The sequence below is a fragment of the Dendropsophus ebraccatus genome, chromosome 3, assembly GCF_027789765.1.
Source record: "Dendropsophus ebraccatus isolate aDenEbr1 chromosome 3, aDenEbr1.pat, whole genome shotgun sequence".
Classification (NCBI taxonomy): domain Eukaryota; kingdom Metazoa; phylum Chordata; class Amphibia; order Anura; family Hylidae; genus Dendropsophus; species Dendropsophus ebraccatus.
The window spans coordinates 58,240,777-58,260,213 of NC_091456.1; the positions used below are offsets into that span (position 1 = coordinate 58,240,777).

A 19,437-nucleotide genomic window follows, 5' to 3' on the forward strand; every position below is an offset into this window, starting at 1 on the left:
AAGGCCTTCATATCCCCGGGTCTGTGGCAACCTCCAGGGCGTGATTCGCCGCCCCTGCCGCAATGGATGCTCGGGCCGGGGCCTAAGATTATGCAGCTGATCGAGGACATTCAGCAGGCCCTCGCTGCCCTGTCGCCTGCCACTACAGCTGCCACCGCTATGCCTAGCGCTACTCCTGCAGCTTCCACTACAGCGGGCCGTCTACTACCGCAGTCCCCTCTACTGCCCCCACTGCTGTGGCTAAGGCTGCCTCTTCTACCACGACCGTCACCTATCATGTGGCCCCCATCATCTCTCCTATCACCACGGTGACGCCCAGCATTGTAGTCACTATGGCATCCAGTGATGCTTCTGCTCCAGGCCCTTCACGCCATCGCTATCCGTGGAAGAAGAAAAAGAAGAAGCCTACTCAGGGTCCTCCAGGACATTTCTGCTAAGTATCCGCTACAGAGACCAGAGCCCTTAAACTGTTTTTGTTGTCTAACCGTTTTGTTCCAGTTCCTGTATCGTTCAAGGTTCGTGCCTGGTCCTCCTGACCAAGTTCCCTGTACTAACCAGCCATGAGCTGATGGACACTTACAATAACAAAAGGTTCTCTAGTGCCTGTCCCAGAGCCTTTTACATGGACGATGTCTAATTGCCTAAAAGAGACTCTACCTAACAGAGACACTTAATCCATTCAGATTTTTCTCAGATTTTCATTCAGATTTTTCTCAGATTTTCATTCAGATTTTTCTCAGATTTTCATTCAGATTTCTCTCAGATTTTCATTCAGATTCATGTGAGCCAGTTCTCCTCAAGACCTCACATTATTTGTTGTCCTTTGTGTTCCCCTTCCTTTTGTTTCCAGTATTTGTTCACCTCTGTCTTGTCCCAACACAGTAGTTATCACACATAGTCATACCTAACCTTCACACTGGTCCATACATATCGCACCTTTGATACCTTTCGTGTGTTTGGCCTGTGGAGTGCTTGTGTGTGTGATTGAGTGGTATGAAAGGGAGCTCCCCATGTATGTTTGCTTTTATTATTTTGTTCTTTTCTCTTCCAGGTATCCAAGACACTACCAAGACACGTCAAGGTAGTAAACAGGTCTTCACAGTTCTCCTCCAGTAGGGTAACACATTTAACAGAAAACCTACTGTCTAACTGGCTGGAATATGGAGGGTCACCCGCCAGCAGTTAAGTTGTCCTGGCTTACATGTCAGATGGTTCACGCACTAGCTACCTGGTCGCCAGAGTACGTTAGGCACCCCTAGGTGAAGTCCTGCCACTAGGGTTTCTCATCCTCTCTCTCTTCTCACCTGTGCCTTGGGCGTGGGAAACACACACCTCATCACACTCACTCTCATCATTCATTCCTGTTGTTTGATTGTCCAGTCTATTCATGTTTGCTGCCTTCTAGATTCGCCGAGGTCGGCTCAAATTTGCTAGGGAGGTATGCAGTGTCCCAGAACATGCAGACTACTACTCCTATTATGGCCATTTCTATTGCTGTGTCAATGCTTGTTCTGGTAAGTGTTTGCACTGCAACTGCTGCTGGTTTTCCCCTAGTATTCTCTGGTAATGTGCATTCTCATGTATGCTCTTATGTATTCCTGTGTATTATTACATTGTACAGTGGTATACAAGGCTGTTGATCACGTGACAGTGCCAGTGCCCTGTAACCATGGTTCCTCCAATGGCCGACTAGCTCTGGCCAGGAACAACCATGTGACCTCCCACTTCCTCTTAACAAGTTAGTCTTCCCCCTGCTTTCAAGCAAGGAGGATGTGTGTCGTCCCTCTCCTGCCTCAGAGGAGTTGGGCTTCTTCTCTGCAGCTCCCACTTCACCACTAGAAGTGTGGATCAGGTGCTCTGCTATATTCAAGTCTTCGGCTGTATCTGCCTGCTCAAGTGTCCGGAGTCTTCTCTCTCATCTGGGTGTCATTCCGTTATCTCTCCTCATCGCTACAAGGATTCACAGCAAGTATTACTCTCAAGCTAATCCACCCAGCAACGCTATTTCTCTCATACTCCTACTCCCATCATCCGGCACGTATTCTCACAGCCTATGCAGCACCACTCCTGCTTTATTTGTCAAAGCCTGCTATATACCCGGTTGCATCCGGAGAGACTGTTGCTACTAGTTACCTCATCTATAATAAAACCGCTGTTACTGAACCCTGGCATTGGTGTCCACTAACTGGTGCCCTGACTAAGTGCAGCGAAGAATCGCATGCCCATCATCACCCGCAGATTCCACAGACCGGCTCTACAGCTGTGCCGCCCTCAGGCCTATACCGTGACAAGTATAACCCCTGCAGCTGCCCCGGTCATTGCCCGCTCATAACACCAGCACTGCGGAAGTGGCCCCCAGGGGCCAGGGCATCGCACTATAGATGAACATAAATGGCATCACAATAGTAATATCTAGGCTTATGATAGAGCTACACACACAGCTCTTCTGATCATGGAATTAAGCTGGATGTATCCCCTAAACAGTCTTACACTTTCAGCACTCAGTAGACAGTGTCAGATCAAGTCACAGAAAACGGCAACAACTACAACTTATTCCTCATTTATCTTCAATTACAGAAAAAGACTCACATAACGTTTTTTCAGCTCAGTTTTAAATTATATCCGTCATTTAATCTAAAATAACGGACATTATTTAGCAGCCTGGCCTACAATGACTGGTGTTTGTACATTATTCTAGTTTGCGTTACTAATTGCCCTTTGGGTGTAGCTTAATTGAAAAGTCCATTGAATTTAATAGTAAAAACATTGAAAGAACGGTGACAAAAGAAGGACTGTGTGTGAACAACTAATAAAAAACGTCCGCTGTTTGCAAAAGACGTCCGAAAATAATGATCATGTTCATTATTTTTACGTCCGTGGTAAAAACGTCCGTTATTCAATACATTGTGCGCATTAGATGTCCGTCTTTCCATTGCCTTTAATGTATTGCTATTGCAGTCAGTTAAATTGTGGAAAAAATGGACTTTTTTTAAATAGCGAAATCGGCCGCCTTTTCTCTATTTTTTGACGTTGTGTGAACATAGCCAAACTAAGAATCCTTAAACAAGCTCAGTTCAGTATGCACATTGTAACAATTATTTGTAATTGGCAAAGTATATCCATATACAAGAATTTTGGCTGCAGATTTCACTTGCCAACTCTTACCAAGTTCTTCCTACCTGAATCTCAGAATTAAGATGGGTTTTGGCATTGTAAGAAAGTAATTTTAGATCCTGTAATCAGGGCTGTATTAAAAGCTGCTGCTGCCCTAGGCACCAAACCGGGAGACGCCCCATCTACACGCACCTATTGGCGATACCAGACCTGACCAATACCACCATACCCCCCACCCCCCTGGAAAAGACACCAAATTTACTGGCAAGTCTGAACGGGAGGAGGGAAAATGTGTTTTTTCTGTCCCCCTGCTCCGTGGTGCTGCCCCCCTGCAAGGTGCTGCCCTAGGCACCGGACCACGGGTGCCTAGTGGTAAATACGGCCCTGCCTGTGATAAGAAGAGCTATCTAGGTGACACAACCAGTCTTTTAAATAAAACAAACATTTTAGAACCAGCAGAATATGTGATATTACAAGTTACTATACAGTATAGAAATCAGCATGTGGAGTGTAATGTATAGTATACCTTACATATAGTGTAATATAATGTATAGTATACCTGCATAAACCTGAAAAAAAGCAGCAGTTTGTAGATAAATGATGGAGCTGCAGATTCCTATAATGCAGTAGTGTAGTACAACAGGCTAGAATAGAGAAGTCACATGACAGCAATTGGGAAGAGGTGGGTGTTCAGCATAGACCAATCATGTAGTGAGAATTACAGAGCTGTGCAGGAGAACAGTGATGGAAACTTTCTATATAGCAATGTTAATTGCTGAGTGTGAGTGCAGGCACATAATATCAGCAGTGTGAGTGCAGGCACATTATAGCAGCAATGGGCCTAGCTAAGTGTAAGTTCAGGCACATTATAGCAGGAATGGAGAGGATGGGAAACACAAAGGCTGACAGAGACTGCAGGAAGCATGAAGGAATGAGCAGGACATATGTGGGCACAGTATAGCTGCACTCTGTGTCGGGGGAGAGAAGGGTTACAGCTATGAGGAGATTACCTCCACAGTCTTGTCCCCTGATGCAAGCCCCAGCCTGGAGTGGATCTGCTATAATTTGGAAGGTGAGAGAGACTTCCTGGGTCAGAGTATAGAGCTGTAGACCCCGCTATGCAGACCATACCTCTCCCCCTCTCCCCCTCCCACTTAGTACAGGGAGCTCTTAAACCAAAAAAATGCTCTTAATCCAAGTTACAATTTTGAAAAACTGTGAGCTCTTCTTGCAAAACACTTTTAATCCAAATTACTCTTAAACCAAGGTACCACTGTGCGCTGTAAAAATCCTGCAGGTACCCTGCCTCTTCAGGCGCGAGCAGGAGGCGGAAATCCCAGACGTGGCATTGACTGCATTGTGATACACTTACAGTGCAGTCTACAGTGATTCCGGGCAGTCCATCCCCGGCTCATACTAGAAGTGACACGCACCTTCAGCATTTTTATCCTGATGCCGTCACAGAATGATTGGTACACTTTAATTTTCCCTAAAAATTAGAGGCAAAATAGTTTAAAATTGTGATACACTTATTATGCCAAACTAGACATCCATTTCTTGCCAACTGAACTTTTTGTTAAGGTTTAATGTAATACGTGTACTTATCTGTACTTTAATCTCACCAAATGGCATTTTTTCTAAACTGCTGCCTACACTGTTATCATATAACCTTCTGCCTTTAATCTTACTAAATCTTTAATCTTACAAAATCAAGTATAACCTTAGAATTTATTTATAAATTAGCCATTTTATTAAACAGGTTTTATAGGCATTTTACAAAATGGAAAAAAACAGATACATTTTTTGTAGAATCGCCCTTCTATTCATAACATAACTGCTGGCAGTTGTAGAAATAGTTTGAATCATGAGATGATAAAAAGGACCATTTATTGTTATACCCAAATTAAAATTGGAGGTGAGATTTGGTAAAATAGAGAGTGGTATGTTGACTCCAGCCAGGGGGGTCCACCAAGGACATCTGGACGGACTTTTATGTTCTCTCCATGTTTGAGTGGGTTTCTTCCAGGTACTCTAACTACCTCCTATACTGCAAAACATAGTAATTGGTTAAGCCCTAAATGACCAGACTAATTTTCATTTTCGTTTTTTCCCTCTTTGCCTTCTAAGACCTATAGCACTTTTCTTTTTCCATCTACAGGGCCATGTAATAGCTTTTTTTTTTTCTCAGGAACAAGTGTACTTTGTTATGGTCCCTTTCAGTCTACCATAAAATATATGACAGAACCCCCAAAATATTATTGGAAATTGGAATTGAAATTTGAAAAAGAAAAAAAACAAACCAATTTTGTAACTTTTTGGGGTTCCCGTGTCTACGTAATACACTTTACAGTAAAACTGACATTACATCTTTATTCTATAAATCCGAACACTATGAAAGTCATGTTTTCATAGCTTTTCTAATGTCTCAATATTTTTTTTTACAGTACAGAACTTATAACACTTTAACTTTTTCACCTTTGGGGCTGAATGGGATGTAATTTTTGTGCCATGATCTCTAGTTTTTATTAGTATCATATTTGTGTAAATTTTTATCACTTTTTATTATTTTTTTACCCATAGTGTAACAAAAGAATTGTTTACACTGTTCACTGTGCAGAAACACTATTTATATATTTAATAGATTAGAGACGGTGAGGGCCCGGCTACTGATTGCAGCTGGTCCGCACCAGCTATTGTAGCGCTGTAGAAAATACTGCCATACGAGTACAGCGTAGGTTGTCTGGTCACAGGCGCCCATACCGTAACCTTACAGTCTTCTAGGGGTTAATATAAATTTTAGATTTAGAGTCCCAATGGGGACCGGAACCAATTTGACTGATTTGTGCAATATGTTTTTGCTATGTAAAAAAGGAACTATTATTATTATTGTTTTTCTTATAATATCAATGAACTGTCCAGGACTACAGCTGTTACTCTCTTAGCATTTCTATAATTTTTCATAGAATTTAAAGGGTAACTATCATTAAGAAGCACGTAGCTGAACTTGAGTGGGTGAAGTGGAGGGCAACCAAGGTACAGTAATTAAGGGATTTGGTGTATTACAATACCAAGACAGATTACCAAACTTGGGGTTATTTAGTTTTGAAAAAAGACATTTTAGGGATAATCTGATCACAATGTACATATGACAAGGGGGCATACTCTACGTCTAGAGGAAAGTAGGTTACACCATCATCATAGAATGGGATTCTTTACAGTAAGAGCAGTGAGACTACAGAACACTCTGCCACATGATGTCATAGCTGGCTCATTTAGCAAGTTCATGGGAGGCCTGGATGCTTTTCTTGAAAAATATAATGTTACAAGTTATGGGCACTAGATTTCTAGTGACAGGATGATGATTCAGAAAGATATTCCGATTGCTGTATTTGGAGTTTGGAAGAAAAATTTTTGCCTTCCTCTGGATCAACACAGTAGAATTATAGGTTGAAATTGATGGACTCGACGTTTATAACCCTATTAACTATGTAACTATTTCAAAATGGTGTTCAGCTCCAAGTACAATCTCTTATAACTTCCACTCAGCTAAAGAGTGGTATATGGAACCACCACAAAAATCTTGCAATTCTGCATAGTGCTTGCTTTAGCAGACTAGAAATAAGCGCTGTTTAACTTTAATAACTGTTTAATAACTTTAACTTTAATGAAAAATGAAGGTGCACTTTTGGCCACTTTTCTGTTGATGAGATGGGGTTTTGGTAGCGCTGTTTTTAGTATTTGTAAAGTTACCAGCAGTTGAGCCTTCAACAATCAAATAATTTGTTTTCCCTCTGCTTTTCTATTTTACCCTTGTGCTATATAAATTTTCTAGCAAAAAAGATATTTAATGGCATTAATGACACCGTTTGCTTGTGGGATATACAAGAGTTAAACAAAACAACTAGAACACCCTTATTTTTACATGGTCAAGTTGAATTCTTCTGGACAACACCATTATCTTCTTAGTCATTTAGCTTATACCTCTGTTGATAACAGTTATTACTTATGTTGTTTTAAAAATCTGCTTATTTGTTTTACATCCATAGGTTGCACAAAAAATATTTGTTGGTGCATGCCTGGTAGGTATGTATGTGACTCGCGTTGCTGAGCTGATGGGCATATCAAGGTCTACTGCCTCCCTATTTAAATTATGTGTTTCCATCTATTTTTACCAACTGGGATTGATTTATTAATTTTTTTCCACTTTATTTTTCTTCAAAAAAATTGTGGTGAACAAAGATGTTTGAAACCTAAGTAGTCCCCGCTTTAATGCACCTCTTGGAATATTTGATGCATGTTACTCTACAAATGCTGCAGCTTACTAAACAGCAGATAGAGCAGTCTTTTTTCTATTATATAATTTAAGGTACCTATGTAAATGATACAATTTTTACACCTTAAAAAAGAAATCACATCTCTGGCACAACTCTGCAGTGCTGCCTTGTTACTGCAAGAGCAATCTAATCTCAGGTTCGGCTTAATTTCGCTCTCATTTTCGCTCTCATTTGTACAGGACCTACATAACAAGAATACAAAGTTTACATAATCTGATAGGTGGAGCAGCTGGACTGACCTACTTCTTGTTAACCTTCTCTTGTTGAATGCGGTTAGAAGCAAAGAAGACACCGAGCTCATTAACACAAACAACATTTTGCAAATAGAAATGTTAATGAAAAATCATAGCGAATAAAAGTGAAATGACATATGCTCAATATGCCAATCATTATGTTTATTAGTGATAATAAGCCATCACTGTGTTGGTTGGGTCATAGACTGCCACCTGCATGGTAATTCTATACTGCATTTGTAGCAGTATTTATTCTACATCTACACATGTCCAAGTAACAGTAGATACTGTTTTATGATAAAGAACCTCCCTCTATAGGTAAAGAGTAGTGATGAGCGAGTACTAAAATGCTCGGGTGCTCGTTACTTGAGACGAATATCTCCCGATACTCGAGTGCTTGTTTCGAGTAACGAACCCCATTGAAGTCCATAGGAAACTCGAGCATTTTTTCAGTAGACCCAAGTTCGGTAGAGGGAAGGTCGTATGAAAACCTGTCAACCTCAGAAAATGATGGAAACACCACGGAAATGGACAGGAAACAGAAGGGGCAGCATGTATGGATGCTTCTAAGGCTGCCTAATCACACCATTATGCCAAATTCTGGGCAACAGCTGTGGGATACAATCTGTTGGTGGCTGCACCTATATACACTCTGTGACACCCCCTTTACACTGAGCAAGCAGTAGTGAACTTAGATATGCCTTGCATAAGAAATACAGAAATCCGAAAATATAGTAGAGGGCCCAATAAAATAGTACTGAGCACTTCTTAGGGGTCTGTATGCAACACCTAATGTCCTCTTTCTGCCAGCAGCCGATCGTGCTAGCTGCACTGCAAGTCCCAGCCAGCAGTCTGTAGTAATACAATTTAAAAAGGATTTGAAGCCCCTACAAGGGCTGTTTGGTTGTTTAGCTAGTAATCCCTGCCTACTGGAACGCTAATTGCCTCCCTGACCAGCAGCAGCTCTGTCCCTAATCTCTTCCAGCATGCATGTGAGCCGAGCCTCGGCGGCCGAGATTTTTATATGGCAGGGTCATCTGATCTGGCCAACCAATCGCTGCTATTCGACATGTATGGGTCCCACGTGATAGCAGGATGTACCAAAGAGTCTCCTGCATGTTTATTAGCTGAGAAAAAGCGCCAAAACTTACAGTAAACAGATGAGCTTTTCCGAGTAACGAGTACCATCGTGTACCCTAATACTCGAACGAGTACCAAGCTCGGACGAGCATGTTCGCTCATCACTAGTAAAGAGCCAAAACACAATAGTATAAACGATTGCCTGTATATTGACAGAAGCAGAATTCATGCCAGGCCATATAAATGCTATACACAAGTGGTTCTTGCTGCATTGGTGACCACTAGAGGTAGAATACTAACACCTGTCCCACATGCTGTGAGCCCTCTCAGAGACCTGATATATATATATATATATATAACATTTAGGTGCATCTGTGCGTGAGCACGTGTGTGTTTCTCCACAAACTTTTTACGTACCTGAATAAAAGCAAAGTTTTAGTCAGGTCCCTAAGGGGGCTCTATCCCCCAGGCCTCACAGACTGTGGGGCAGGTGTAAGTGGTCATATTGGACCCCCACTTCCACCAACTTGTGATTGCTACCCTAGAGGTAGAAAGAAATATTCTGCAGGCCCACTATTCCTGAATGAAGACTATGGGTCTTATCCAAAATAGTCAATATGATCACAGTACAAATAATGCCTCTCCCCTAATGATATTATACAATGATAATATATATATATATATATATATATATATATATATATATATATATATATATATTCTTTGTCTAAACATTGCTATGGTTATGTACATCATGTATGGACTAGTAATAGAGAACAAGCTTTTATAACGTGAACTCATTTTTTTCTACCCAAAATAGCTGGCAGCACCTAAGAAAGAGAAAAATAGAAGGCTGGAAAAGACAGGCCGCATACACTACTCTTTATATTAAGAGGGCTATCTAGGATTAAACCAAACACGTCTACTTTCTTTCAGAAATAGCACAACTCTTGTCTCCATTGCAGGTGTGGTTTGCAGTTAACCTTTATTCAAGAGTGGGGCTGTTTTTGAAAAATAGTGGCTATGTTTTTTTTTAAACCTGGATAAGCTCTTTAAATAAATGGGACTTTAATCCACAAAGGAGCAAGAGTTTGTCTGCTGGCCATAAAAATGTATTTAAAGCTATGTTCTTACAACGTAAGTTCTCACGGAACGGCCGGTCTCTTATGTAGGGTGAACATAGCCTAAATCTGTAAGGGGAAGCCAATCTGTCTGGAAACTAAAGATTTAGCATGTTGAATTTTAGCAATATTTTGTTTTCACCAGAGATAAGTGGTTCTTACTGGGACACCTTGAACATTGTCGCTTGACTGGCCAGGTCTGACCGGGTCTGACCAGGCGTGTTTATGTTCATTTAAATATCCTAGGTGTATTGCCAGACTTAGAGTATGTAGAAGATCCCTACCGGTGGGGATTTCGGTGGGGATTCCAAGGTACAAAGGTGCTGACCGATGCTCCAAGCGCCTGTGTACCTTGGAATCCCCGCCAGTCAAACCTCTTGCCACGATCTTCTACAGTTTCATTCACCGGTTCTCTGGTGTCAGAAGACGGGCAGCAGATGGCTACTACATCCATGTACTTGGCGGTGTCGGGCTTGGAGCACGGTCGCCAGAGGTGAGTGGCTAAGTTAGCCGTCTCTTTTATTCCTTCTGATTTTAGGAATTTACACTATGTGTGCCTGCTGGTGTTCTCTATTTTAGAGTATGGTATTTATATTATAGCAGCTATGTTCCGGACACTAATTTCCCCTCTGCAGCATCAGACTCCTTACTCTTATGTTATATCCATTTTAGAGAATGTTCTCAGTATGTTTACTATGGAGGAATTTATTAAGACTGGTATCCTAATACACCAGAGGTGGAACAGGTGTACATTTTAGCCAGAATTTGCACCTGCTAACAGTCATGATACACCAGGGGTTCAAATTATAAATCCCCCTTTGTCATGTGACTAGGCACCAATCATAATGTGAAACATACATCATGACACAACTAAAATAAAAAAAAAAATACAACGCTTATATTTTATAACGTTTTATCCTGTTCACGTGAAGCATTCTATACAGTTATCATGTTACATTGTATAATATTTAATTACTAGGGTCCTATTACACTGAGAGATTGTCTGCCAAATAATCCATATAATTGCCATTTTTCAACTTGTCAAAAAAATCTGCCGTTGGTCGCATATAGCTCGCTTACCTCACAAGTTGGGCTGTTGGTTCAGTAATGCTGAAAAATTTTTGACAGACATTATTGTCATTGTACTGACCTTTTACTAACTTGATTGGTAGAATTGTATATACATATAATAATAATAATAATGATAGTAATAATAATAATAATAATTAGTGTTAAGCAGATTTGCAGAATTGTTTGGGTTTGGCAACAGTCCGTGAACCCAAGCGCTCTACATTGACTTCAATGTAATGCTGACCCTGCAGTAAAGAACGAATGCTGATTCCACTGCAAAGATTACCCGTTCTTTACTGATATATTATGTTGTGTGAACAAAGCCATGGCTGGATCCATGTTTTCCAGGACTCCTTAGGAAGGCATTGCACTTCGCCAGATGTCGGAAGTTAATTGCCAATCGTTTGGGTTTGGAGATTGTTGCCAGACACAAACAGTTCCGCAAGTCCACTCAAGACTAATAATAAGTCATCAATAATGTTTTTTTTTTAATACAGTAACTTGAAGTCCCCTAGGGGACTTTTCTAATCACAGCACTAATCTCTCATAGAGATCAATGGGCTGCTGGAGTGGGGCTGACCGCCGACCTGACCACAATTGCAGATTGCTCCTACTCTATTGCATCGCAGGGGGCCATCCGCCCACTATACCACCACTGATGGGGATTTATAGGCATTTAAATGCAGATGTCAGTTTTGACAGCTGCATTTAAATGGCTAAATAGCCACAGTCCCTGGCTACTGATAGCAGCCGGGAGCGCAACGGTTTAGAACGGGGTCACAGCTAAAAGCTAACCTTCCTAATGGCGCCATGATGTAAATATATGTCATATGTTGTCAAGGGGTTATTAAAACTGTATCTATGGAATGCATATTTGCAAATCACATAATGCATAGAAAGAAAAAAATACCATGCAATGGTTTTTCGGTAGTTAAATATGAGCAGATGAGATATAATTGCAGCAGATATACAAAAGAATAAAATATATATATATATATATATATATATATATATATATATATATATATATATATATAATTTTTTTGTATTTTGGTTTTACTTAAAATTACAAGTAAACCAGCATGTAACATTACATGTAACCTAAGTAACTGTAATGTATGCAAAATATATAGTGCACAAATAGATAAAACTTATATATAGCAGTCTACACATTTTGTCTCACTCTTACCTTGCAGCCTTCACAAGTGATGACACCATAGTGGATTCCTGAAGATTTATCTCCACAAATTTTGCATGGTATCACTTCAATTTGTGCTGAAAAATAGAGAAGAGACAGCTCAGCTGACATGGCACATTTTTATTTAGCTTCTTCTATCCTTGGTCAATGACTAAAGCATGAGATTTAGATGATTAAAAAGAAGCAAAATGTAGCATTCAGAATGCATAAGTAGAAAAACAGATCTTAGATTTAAGCTTTTCCTCAAATCCATAATTTAATAGCAATATCCAATATTTGCATGCTCTAAAACCCAGCACAAACGGTCCTCTAATCCCTCTGCAGTTAGAATAAACATTTTAATACAACTTGGTTTGTAGTTTTATGTTAATTCATTGCTTTTCGGGATGATGTTTATATCATTAAATGGTTTACATTATCATTTACTTGTTTGTTATAATAACAGTAATTGAAATAAGCAAGGGCTTAAACAAAGAGTGTTATACCTAATACAATCAATGTCCAATTCAACTTCAGTGTACTTATCCGACATGTTGTTTATAATCAAGAGGGATTATTTGAATATGAGGAACGTAATGAAGTATTATACAATCCTGCCTCGCAACGGCTTACTATATTTTGTTTCTGAATTGCACCCGTACAAGGATACTTGAACATAGTGATTGTGTTCTTGCCTGAGAGCCATTTATCCATTGTGTCAAAGCAGGACAATCGGAGGGATGTGTAACAGAAAACTTCTGTTATTAATTGTATACACAAGGTGAAAAGAAGCTATTGCTTTCCTCGAAACATCTTAAATTACTGTAACTAACACTCTCTGTACCAAGTTTCCTTTGCAGTGTTAATGAGTGTCACAGTCTCTAACATTTCCTTCACAATGCATGTCTAATCGTGTAGGATTGCAAGATTTTTTCACTTTTTCTAAACCACATTGTCATCAATTTACTTCAGTGTTTTTACACCCAACCACGGCATCATCCCCAATGTGTATCACAGTTGTCCACAATTAGAACAAATGTTTGGGTTGTGCAATTTTTAGGTGGAGCTACCAAAGTTTGTAATAGATTTCCAGTGTGTGCGTACATGAGGAGCAGCAGTATTTGTAGCCATTATATAATTAGTTTATTACATTTTTGCCAGTTTTTCCATCTCTAACTTTTAGTAGCCCATAAGCTATAATGTGGAACCTAGCCTCTATAATGTTTTGCACACACTGCACACACAGAAGATGGAATCCTGCTCCCTATATCTCTCTATAGCAAAACCTCAGAAGCAGTAGCAAGGAAAACATTCTACAGCAGTACTGAGCAATGTAAGCTCTGGGACAGTGGCAGTGGGTAACTAAGTGACAGTCCCTTACCTGGGTAAGCATGACACAAAACACAGACACCTGGCAAAAAAACATGCTGACTGGGAAGAGACCTGTCTGTAACAGGTCTGTAAAAAGGCAAAACTTTACTCTGAAGTTGCCAGAAAGATCTCAGCAGGTGGAAATGGGTGGGGCATATGAGAAAGCGAACTAAACAGACAGAATAGGACCATGTTCAGACAAAGGAAAAAAAAACACAGAACAAGCACTGTCTCAATCGTACTTTACGCACTGACGACCGTGCCAAGGTCCCAACAGGTGCTTTCATAACACCTGCTCTGGTTGATCTATCTCATTCATGCATTTTATCTATGGCTGAATTGCATTCAAGTAATGCTACAGTCCTAGACCTTATTCGAACGTTCAGTAATTTGCGGATCTGTATTTCCATATCCGAGTTAGTGCTCAATGATGTCTATTGGGCTATTCACAATATCAGTAGATTACATGGATGCAAACAAACCAGTGCTAAAAAAAAAGGACATGTCCTAGTGCGGATTTTTTTTTATGGATCCTTTCATAGAAATGAAAGGGATCTGCTAATTTTTATGGATTGTAACATGTTTGGCATCCGTATTTCCGTATGAAAATATGGATGACTCATAGGTCACAAGGTTGTGTTTCTAAGTAACCACAACCAGGAAGAAGGAGAATTAACCAATTAATTAACAGAAGTGTCTGACAGTAAAGCAAACCAGAAATGGCAAGTAAAATGGCTGACAAGCGATTATGTGACTTATTTTAGGGGTTGGGCATACCGGTGCTAGTTTTTTTTTTAACCTACTCAACTTTATTAACTAGTGTTGTGCAGTCAGTAAAAAAAAAAGAACGGATTCACGGAAAAACGGATGCAATACGGATGTCCAATTTTTAGCGGATTGTGCGGGAGGACTCTACGGACTTGAAAACAATACTGAACGTGTGAATAAGGCCTTACTACCTGCCCAGAAGCAGTTTTCCTCTGCAATGATATAATGAGAATGGGTGTCCAATTACCCATGAGAGATTTACTTTTCAGGACCCCAGAGATCCTCTAACACACATGTCTTTATCATTGACTTAGATGACCCCTTGAATTCTACTAATACAACTGTATTTTTTATTTTATGAAAAACTGTATTGAGGCAAATTTGCTATTACAAAAAGCCAGAATTCTGGCATAGTTTGTTCCCAAAGACTGGGTTTACATAACTTGCACCAGATTTTTAATGTGTTTCAGATACTTTTTAAGCATTTTGCACCTCCTTGAGAAGGCTTCGCAGTAAATAAGCATAGCTCTGCTTAAAGGTAGTGGCCTAAATATGATGATGCGCACCAAAGATGCAATAACATGTTTCTCCACAATTTTAACTTAAAAGAAGCCAATAGATGGTCTGTTCTTACAGATGTGTACAGCCTTACATTTCCTTTAGCTAAAGAATACAATTTCTCATGAAAACAACTTGACACCATATCACATGCCATCACATGCTATCAGGACACTTAACAATCTTAATTTACATAATGTGGTTTCCACCAATAGACCAACAGTCATACTGTATATATCTCCATCTCTTGTCGTAGTTAAAAGCTGGTAATTTCTCTCTGGATAAGGTACGTTTGTACGTTTAGTGATAAGAAAGGATATACCATATAGACTGAACACACCTTCACATTATCTCATCTAACCGTCTATAGGTGGCAATAGACCTTTACATTATCTCATCTAACCGTCTATAGCTGGCGATACACCTTCACATTATCTCATCTAACCGTCTATAGGTGGCGATACACCTTCACATTATCTCATCTAACCGTCTATAGGTGGCGATACACATTCACATTGTCTCAACAAACTGTCTAATAGTGGTGATACACCTTCAGGCTTTGTTCACACAATGTAAGTTCCGTACTAAACACAGCCGTTGCAACAACCTTTACATTGACTCATCTAACTGTCTAAAGGTGGCAATACACCTTTGATAATTGATGTCTGAACAATCAGTTATCACTCCAGCCTGGCCCTTTTGCCCTGTACACAATGTTTGGCATGGCCGAGTGTTCCTGTGTTCTCTATGGGGAGGGGAGACCAAAGGGGTCAAACAGCCATTTTCCATTATGCCTGACCCCTATCTCTACCAACATCATCTTTTGGTGGACGCTCAGGAGAGCCCCATACACCTTATACTGATGGCTGAACCCACCACAAGCTGCAGGTGTGGCTGACAAAATACAAAATGTATGGGAATCTTAAGTATTAACCAGAGTAAGTAATTGTGCCCCATTGTGGTTGTCATCAAACAGAATATTGAAGGTGATGATAAAGATCTCAAATAATTCAAGCTAAAACTACTTGTGATACCAATACTGTTAGAATGTTATATAATGTGGACTGTGAATTTTTCTTCTTCATCATCAAGGTTATCCTGTTCTCACTATAGAATATAAATTAGGAAAGCATGTTCAAGGTGGAGTTGTAGGAGAGAGTTGTCATCACAACAGCTGTTTCATGTCTATGTTTGGCCTTAGTCATCTAGAGAATTAGAATAGTATCCAGACATAAGGCCATTGTTTATATATTAGTTTTTCTTACAAATATGGGTTTTTGAATGTCCTCTTCTTGTTAGAAATGCCATGACGCCACTTTAAATAAGCAATGATTCTTATACTATTTTACACATCGAAAACGGCAGTTTTTCTTCTAATTCTTTCTGATGGTACTTAGTCTCTATCACTAGGCAGGGAACAGCAGCTGAAAGAAGAAGCCCACATGTACTGCCAGGAGGGAAATGGTCAGATTGTACAGGGGGCCTCCATTGCATGTTAATCTTTCATGCCAAAAGCAGAATAAAGAGCAATCCACCACTCAAGGGAGACAGGTAGCAGAGGGAAGAACACATCACGCCTGACTAGCCATAATCCTTACAATGCTCCCTAAAGGAAATTTATAACATTTTTTGTCAACATGACTACAGCACAGTGAACTTCATAATGTAAGTCAGGAGAATCTTTTCATGTTTAGCAGAGGCAAATCCTAGCCATTCTGCAATATATGTATGGCTTAGGAAAACGTCTGGTGATCCAGCAACTATCTGGCCAGCAGAATTAGCAAATATTTCTAGAGAAATTTCACAATCAGCATTTACATTCATGTATAATCTGTTTTTTGTCAAGTTTAATATCTTCCTATTAAGACTTAAGGTGGAATACATAATAAAACTTGTTTTAGTGTTAAAAAGAATTGACTCGAGCAGAGTTTTCGGCATAGAGCTATAGGTCTGTTCTGCTGATACTGCACACTTTCCCTAAAGAGATTAGGATTCTAATCCCAAATATTATACTGCACAGCCTATCTTATATTTGAGCTCATCAGATCCAGCATCCTGCATGTAATCTCCAGCAGCATTACCTAGTGTTTATATAAGCTGCTGCTGTTTGAGCAATGATGACTGAGCTCTTTCAATACACCTGGCAAAAAACGAAACAAGATGTACTTCCACAAATGTACTGTATGAGTGACGCATGGGCAGCATTGTGACATCCCTGCATTGTGACCGTGAAATAGCTGTCATTTGATTCAGTACATTCTAAATGCCCTATTCCACTGGACTATTATCGTTCGCATAATCGTTAACGGTTAACAATCTCAAACGACCGCTATTGCGAAAGACCTGAAAATTTTCACTCATTTCCATGGAACGATAATCATTACTTATGATCGTATTTGCGAGTTTTTTCTTCGCTATTTCTTCGTTATTGCATTCGTATCTACTGCGAACGACCGAACAACGTCTTATTCAATGCGAACGATTTGCGAACGTTTTGAAAACGAGCAACGATAAAAATAGGTCCAGGTCTTATAAAGCGATCAACAATTTCTCGTTCGGTCGTTAATCGTTAACTGCATTTCAACCGAACGAGTATCGTTTAGATTCGAACGATTTAACGATAATCTGAATGATAATCGTCCGGTGGAATAGGGCCCTTACTTATATTCACTCACCAACTGGGACCTTGGATACCACAGTGGTCGTTTATGTAACACCATGTGTAGCGTATAGACTTTCCATGTATCACACCCATTGATGGAGATAGATAGATAGATGAGTACTTTTTTTTAAGAAAAATGTTTGCAATTATATGTAAACCTTGGATTTTTATCTTTCTATTGATTTGTTAAAAGGGTTGGACACTTTATAGTAAAATAGTCAAATCAGATTCCCCTTCTCCAAGCTGTGCTGTCCTGCTCTGTGGTGACTCTGTCCATAGGATAGACGGCATGGAGGAGCATGTGACCCGGTGTCCCCCACTGAGCCTGTGTATGCCTATGGAGGACAGTGGGGGGGGGGGGTGGCATGGTCACATGCTCCTCCATGTCGGCCATCTTATGGACAGCCTCAACACACAGAGCAGGGCAGCACAGCCTGGAGGAGGGGGATCTGATTTTACCTCTATCAGAGAGCTGCTGTCAATAAGTAATGTGAATATACTTATACTACGCACAAAGTAATTTTACTATAAAGTGGCCAACCCCTTTAACTACTGCAACATTGGAAGTACAACTGACAACTGTGCACCAACTTCCTGTCATGTGACATCTACTGTTAGAAACGTGTTTTTGTGGTTGTCACATGACAGGAAGTGCATATACAGATGTTTGTTAGCACTGCCATGGCAACATCAGAGCAATCAGCTGACAGGAAGGTCGGGGGGGGGGGGGGGGTATTAAGGTGTACATACATGATCAATGTTTCAAGCAAAGTTTCTACAAAGTGAGTAGAATCAAGCTCGGTGGAGTATTCCTAATGAACCCCTGCCTGCACAAACACAGTCACACTGTGTTGCAATACCGTATAAGAGCAGAATGTAATTAGAATCTTTATTCCAGATATAAAAGCGTGTTACAGTCATAGTTCTCAATACATTTTTGTCATGAGTAACGCCTTTAAGGTGGCCATACACCTTCAATAGCTAACAACTAGTCAAGTGTCTGTCTGTCAGTCATCTCTCCCATTATACCCCCTTCCTCCCCATACACAGAAACGTTCATAACGGTAAAGCATTCCTGTGTTCTCCATTAAGGTGTTATGGGTCTGCAGCTAATTTCCCCCACAATATAAGGGTCGGGTAATAATTTTCCATCATGCATATCCCCTATTTAGATGATATTGGTGGAAACTCAGGAGAGCCCCATACAAATTATATTGATGTCTGAACCCGATGCGGCAGTAGGTATCACAGGAAAAAGTATAAAGTGTATGGGGACCTTTAGCCATGGTACTGAATATTCCAAACATTGGGCTGAGATGGCTATAAAGTAATTAATGATGTTACAGCTGTCATAGTTGGCCCATACTGGGTCATGTACCTGACAACAACTGCAGATGTCACATACTTACCCTATCACTATTTCGGACCAGTGTTTGGAATGTCCAGTACCATGGCTAAAGGTGTTACGCAGGCCAGAAACATATTGGGAATGTTGGACCTGTGACTGCAGCAAGCATTTATATCGGCAATAAAAAAAATCCTTAGATGCATATTTTACATTATAAAGTTTCACCAAAACGTAATGCAATCCATAAATGCAGCACTCAAGTAGTTTAGAAATCTGTGATCCAACATTTGCACATGACACAAGATGACACAGCAAAAAAAAAAAAAAAAGTAAAAATCTGCATAAAAGTTCATCATATAGTAATGGGGAAAAGCATAACACATCAAAATTAGCTTATTCAGCCCTATGGCTTGAGTAGAGTTAAGTGAATCTAGTTTATGGTTTCGGCGAATCTTGCTTAAGATTTGCTAAACTCTAGTTCTAAACTTTGATTATGGATAAAGTATATTTCTAGTCAAACATGTTTATACAAGGTTATAAGTAGAGATGAGCGAACCGGCCGAGGTTCTGGTTCGTATGAACCTGAACTCTCAGTGTCTG

The 19,437-nt window shown here is 40.0% G+C and overlaps 1 protein-coding gene and 1 long non-coding RNA gene across 5 annotated transcripts in view; one reads left to right on the plus strand and one right to left on the minus strand.

Annotated features, from left to right (window-relative positions):
- The window catches only part of RORB (RAR related orphan receptor B), a 178,491-nt gene that overhangs the window by 40,544 nt on the left and 118,510 nt on the right, over window positions 1-19,437 (minus strand). Inside the window, exons 1-3 of one of the 3 annotated variants that reach the window (XM_069964257.1) lie at window positions 17,503-18,033; window positions 12,143-12,228; window positions 4,548-4,603 (exon numbers count right to left, since the gene is read on the minus strand). In XM_069964257.1, the coding sequence (XP_069820358.1) occupies window positions 4,548-4,556 (9 nt within the window). In that variant the 5' untranslated portion in view covers window positions 4,557-4,603; window positions 12,143-12,228; window positions 17,503-18,033. Of the gene's footprint in view, window positions 1-4,547; window positions 4,604-10,962; window positions 10,993-12,142; window positions 12,229-17,502; window positions 18,034-19,437 lie in introns of those variants that run through there. The other 2 variants (XM_069964258.1, XM_069964256.1) reach the window with 2 other exon arrangements.
- LOC138787116 (uncharacterized) overlaps window positions 17,895-19,437 on the plus strand; it is a 53,305-nt gene continuing 51,762 nt past the window's right edge. The window contains exon 1 of one of the 2 annotated variants that reach the window (XR_011362301.1): window positions 17,895-17,974. This is a non-coding gene — a long non-coding RNA (uncharacterized lncRNA). Of the gene's footprint in view, window positions 17,975-18,209; window positions 18,272-19,437 lie in introns of those variants that run through there. The other variant, XR_011362300.1, reaches the window with a different exon arrangement.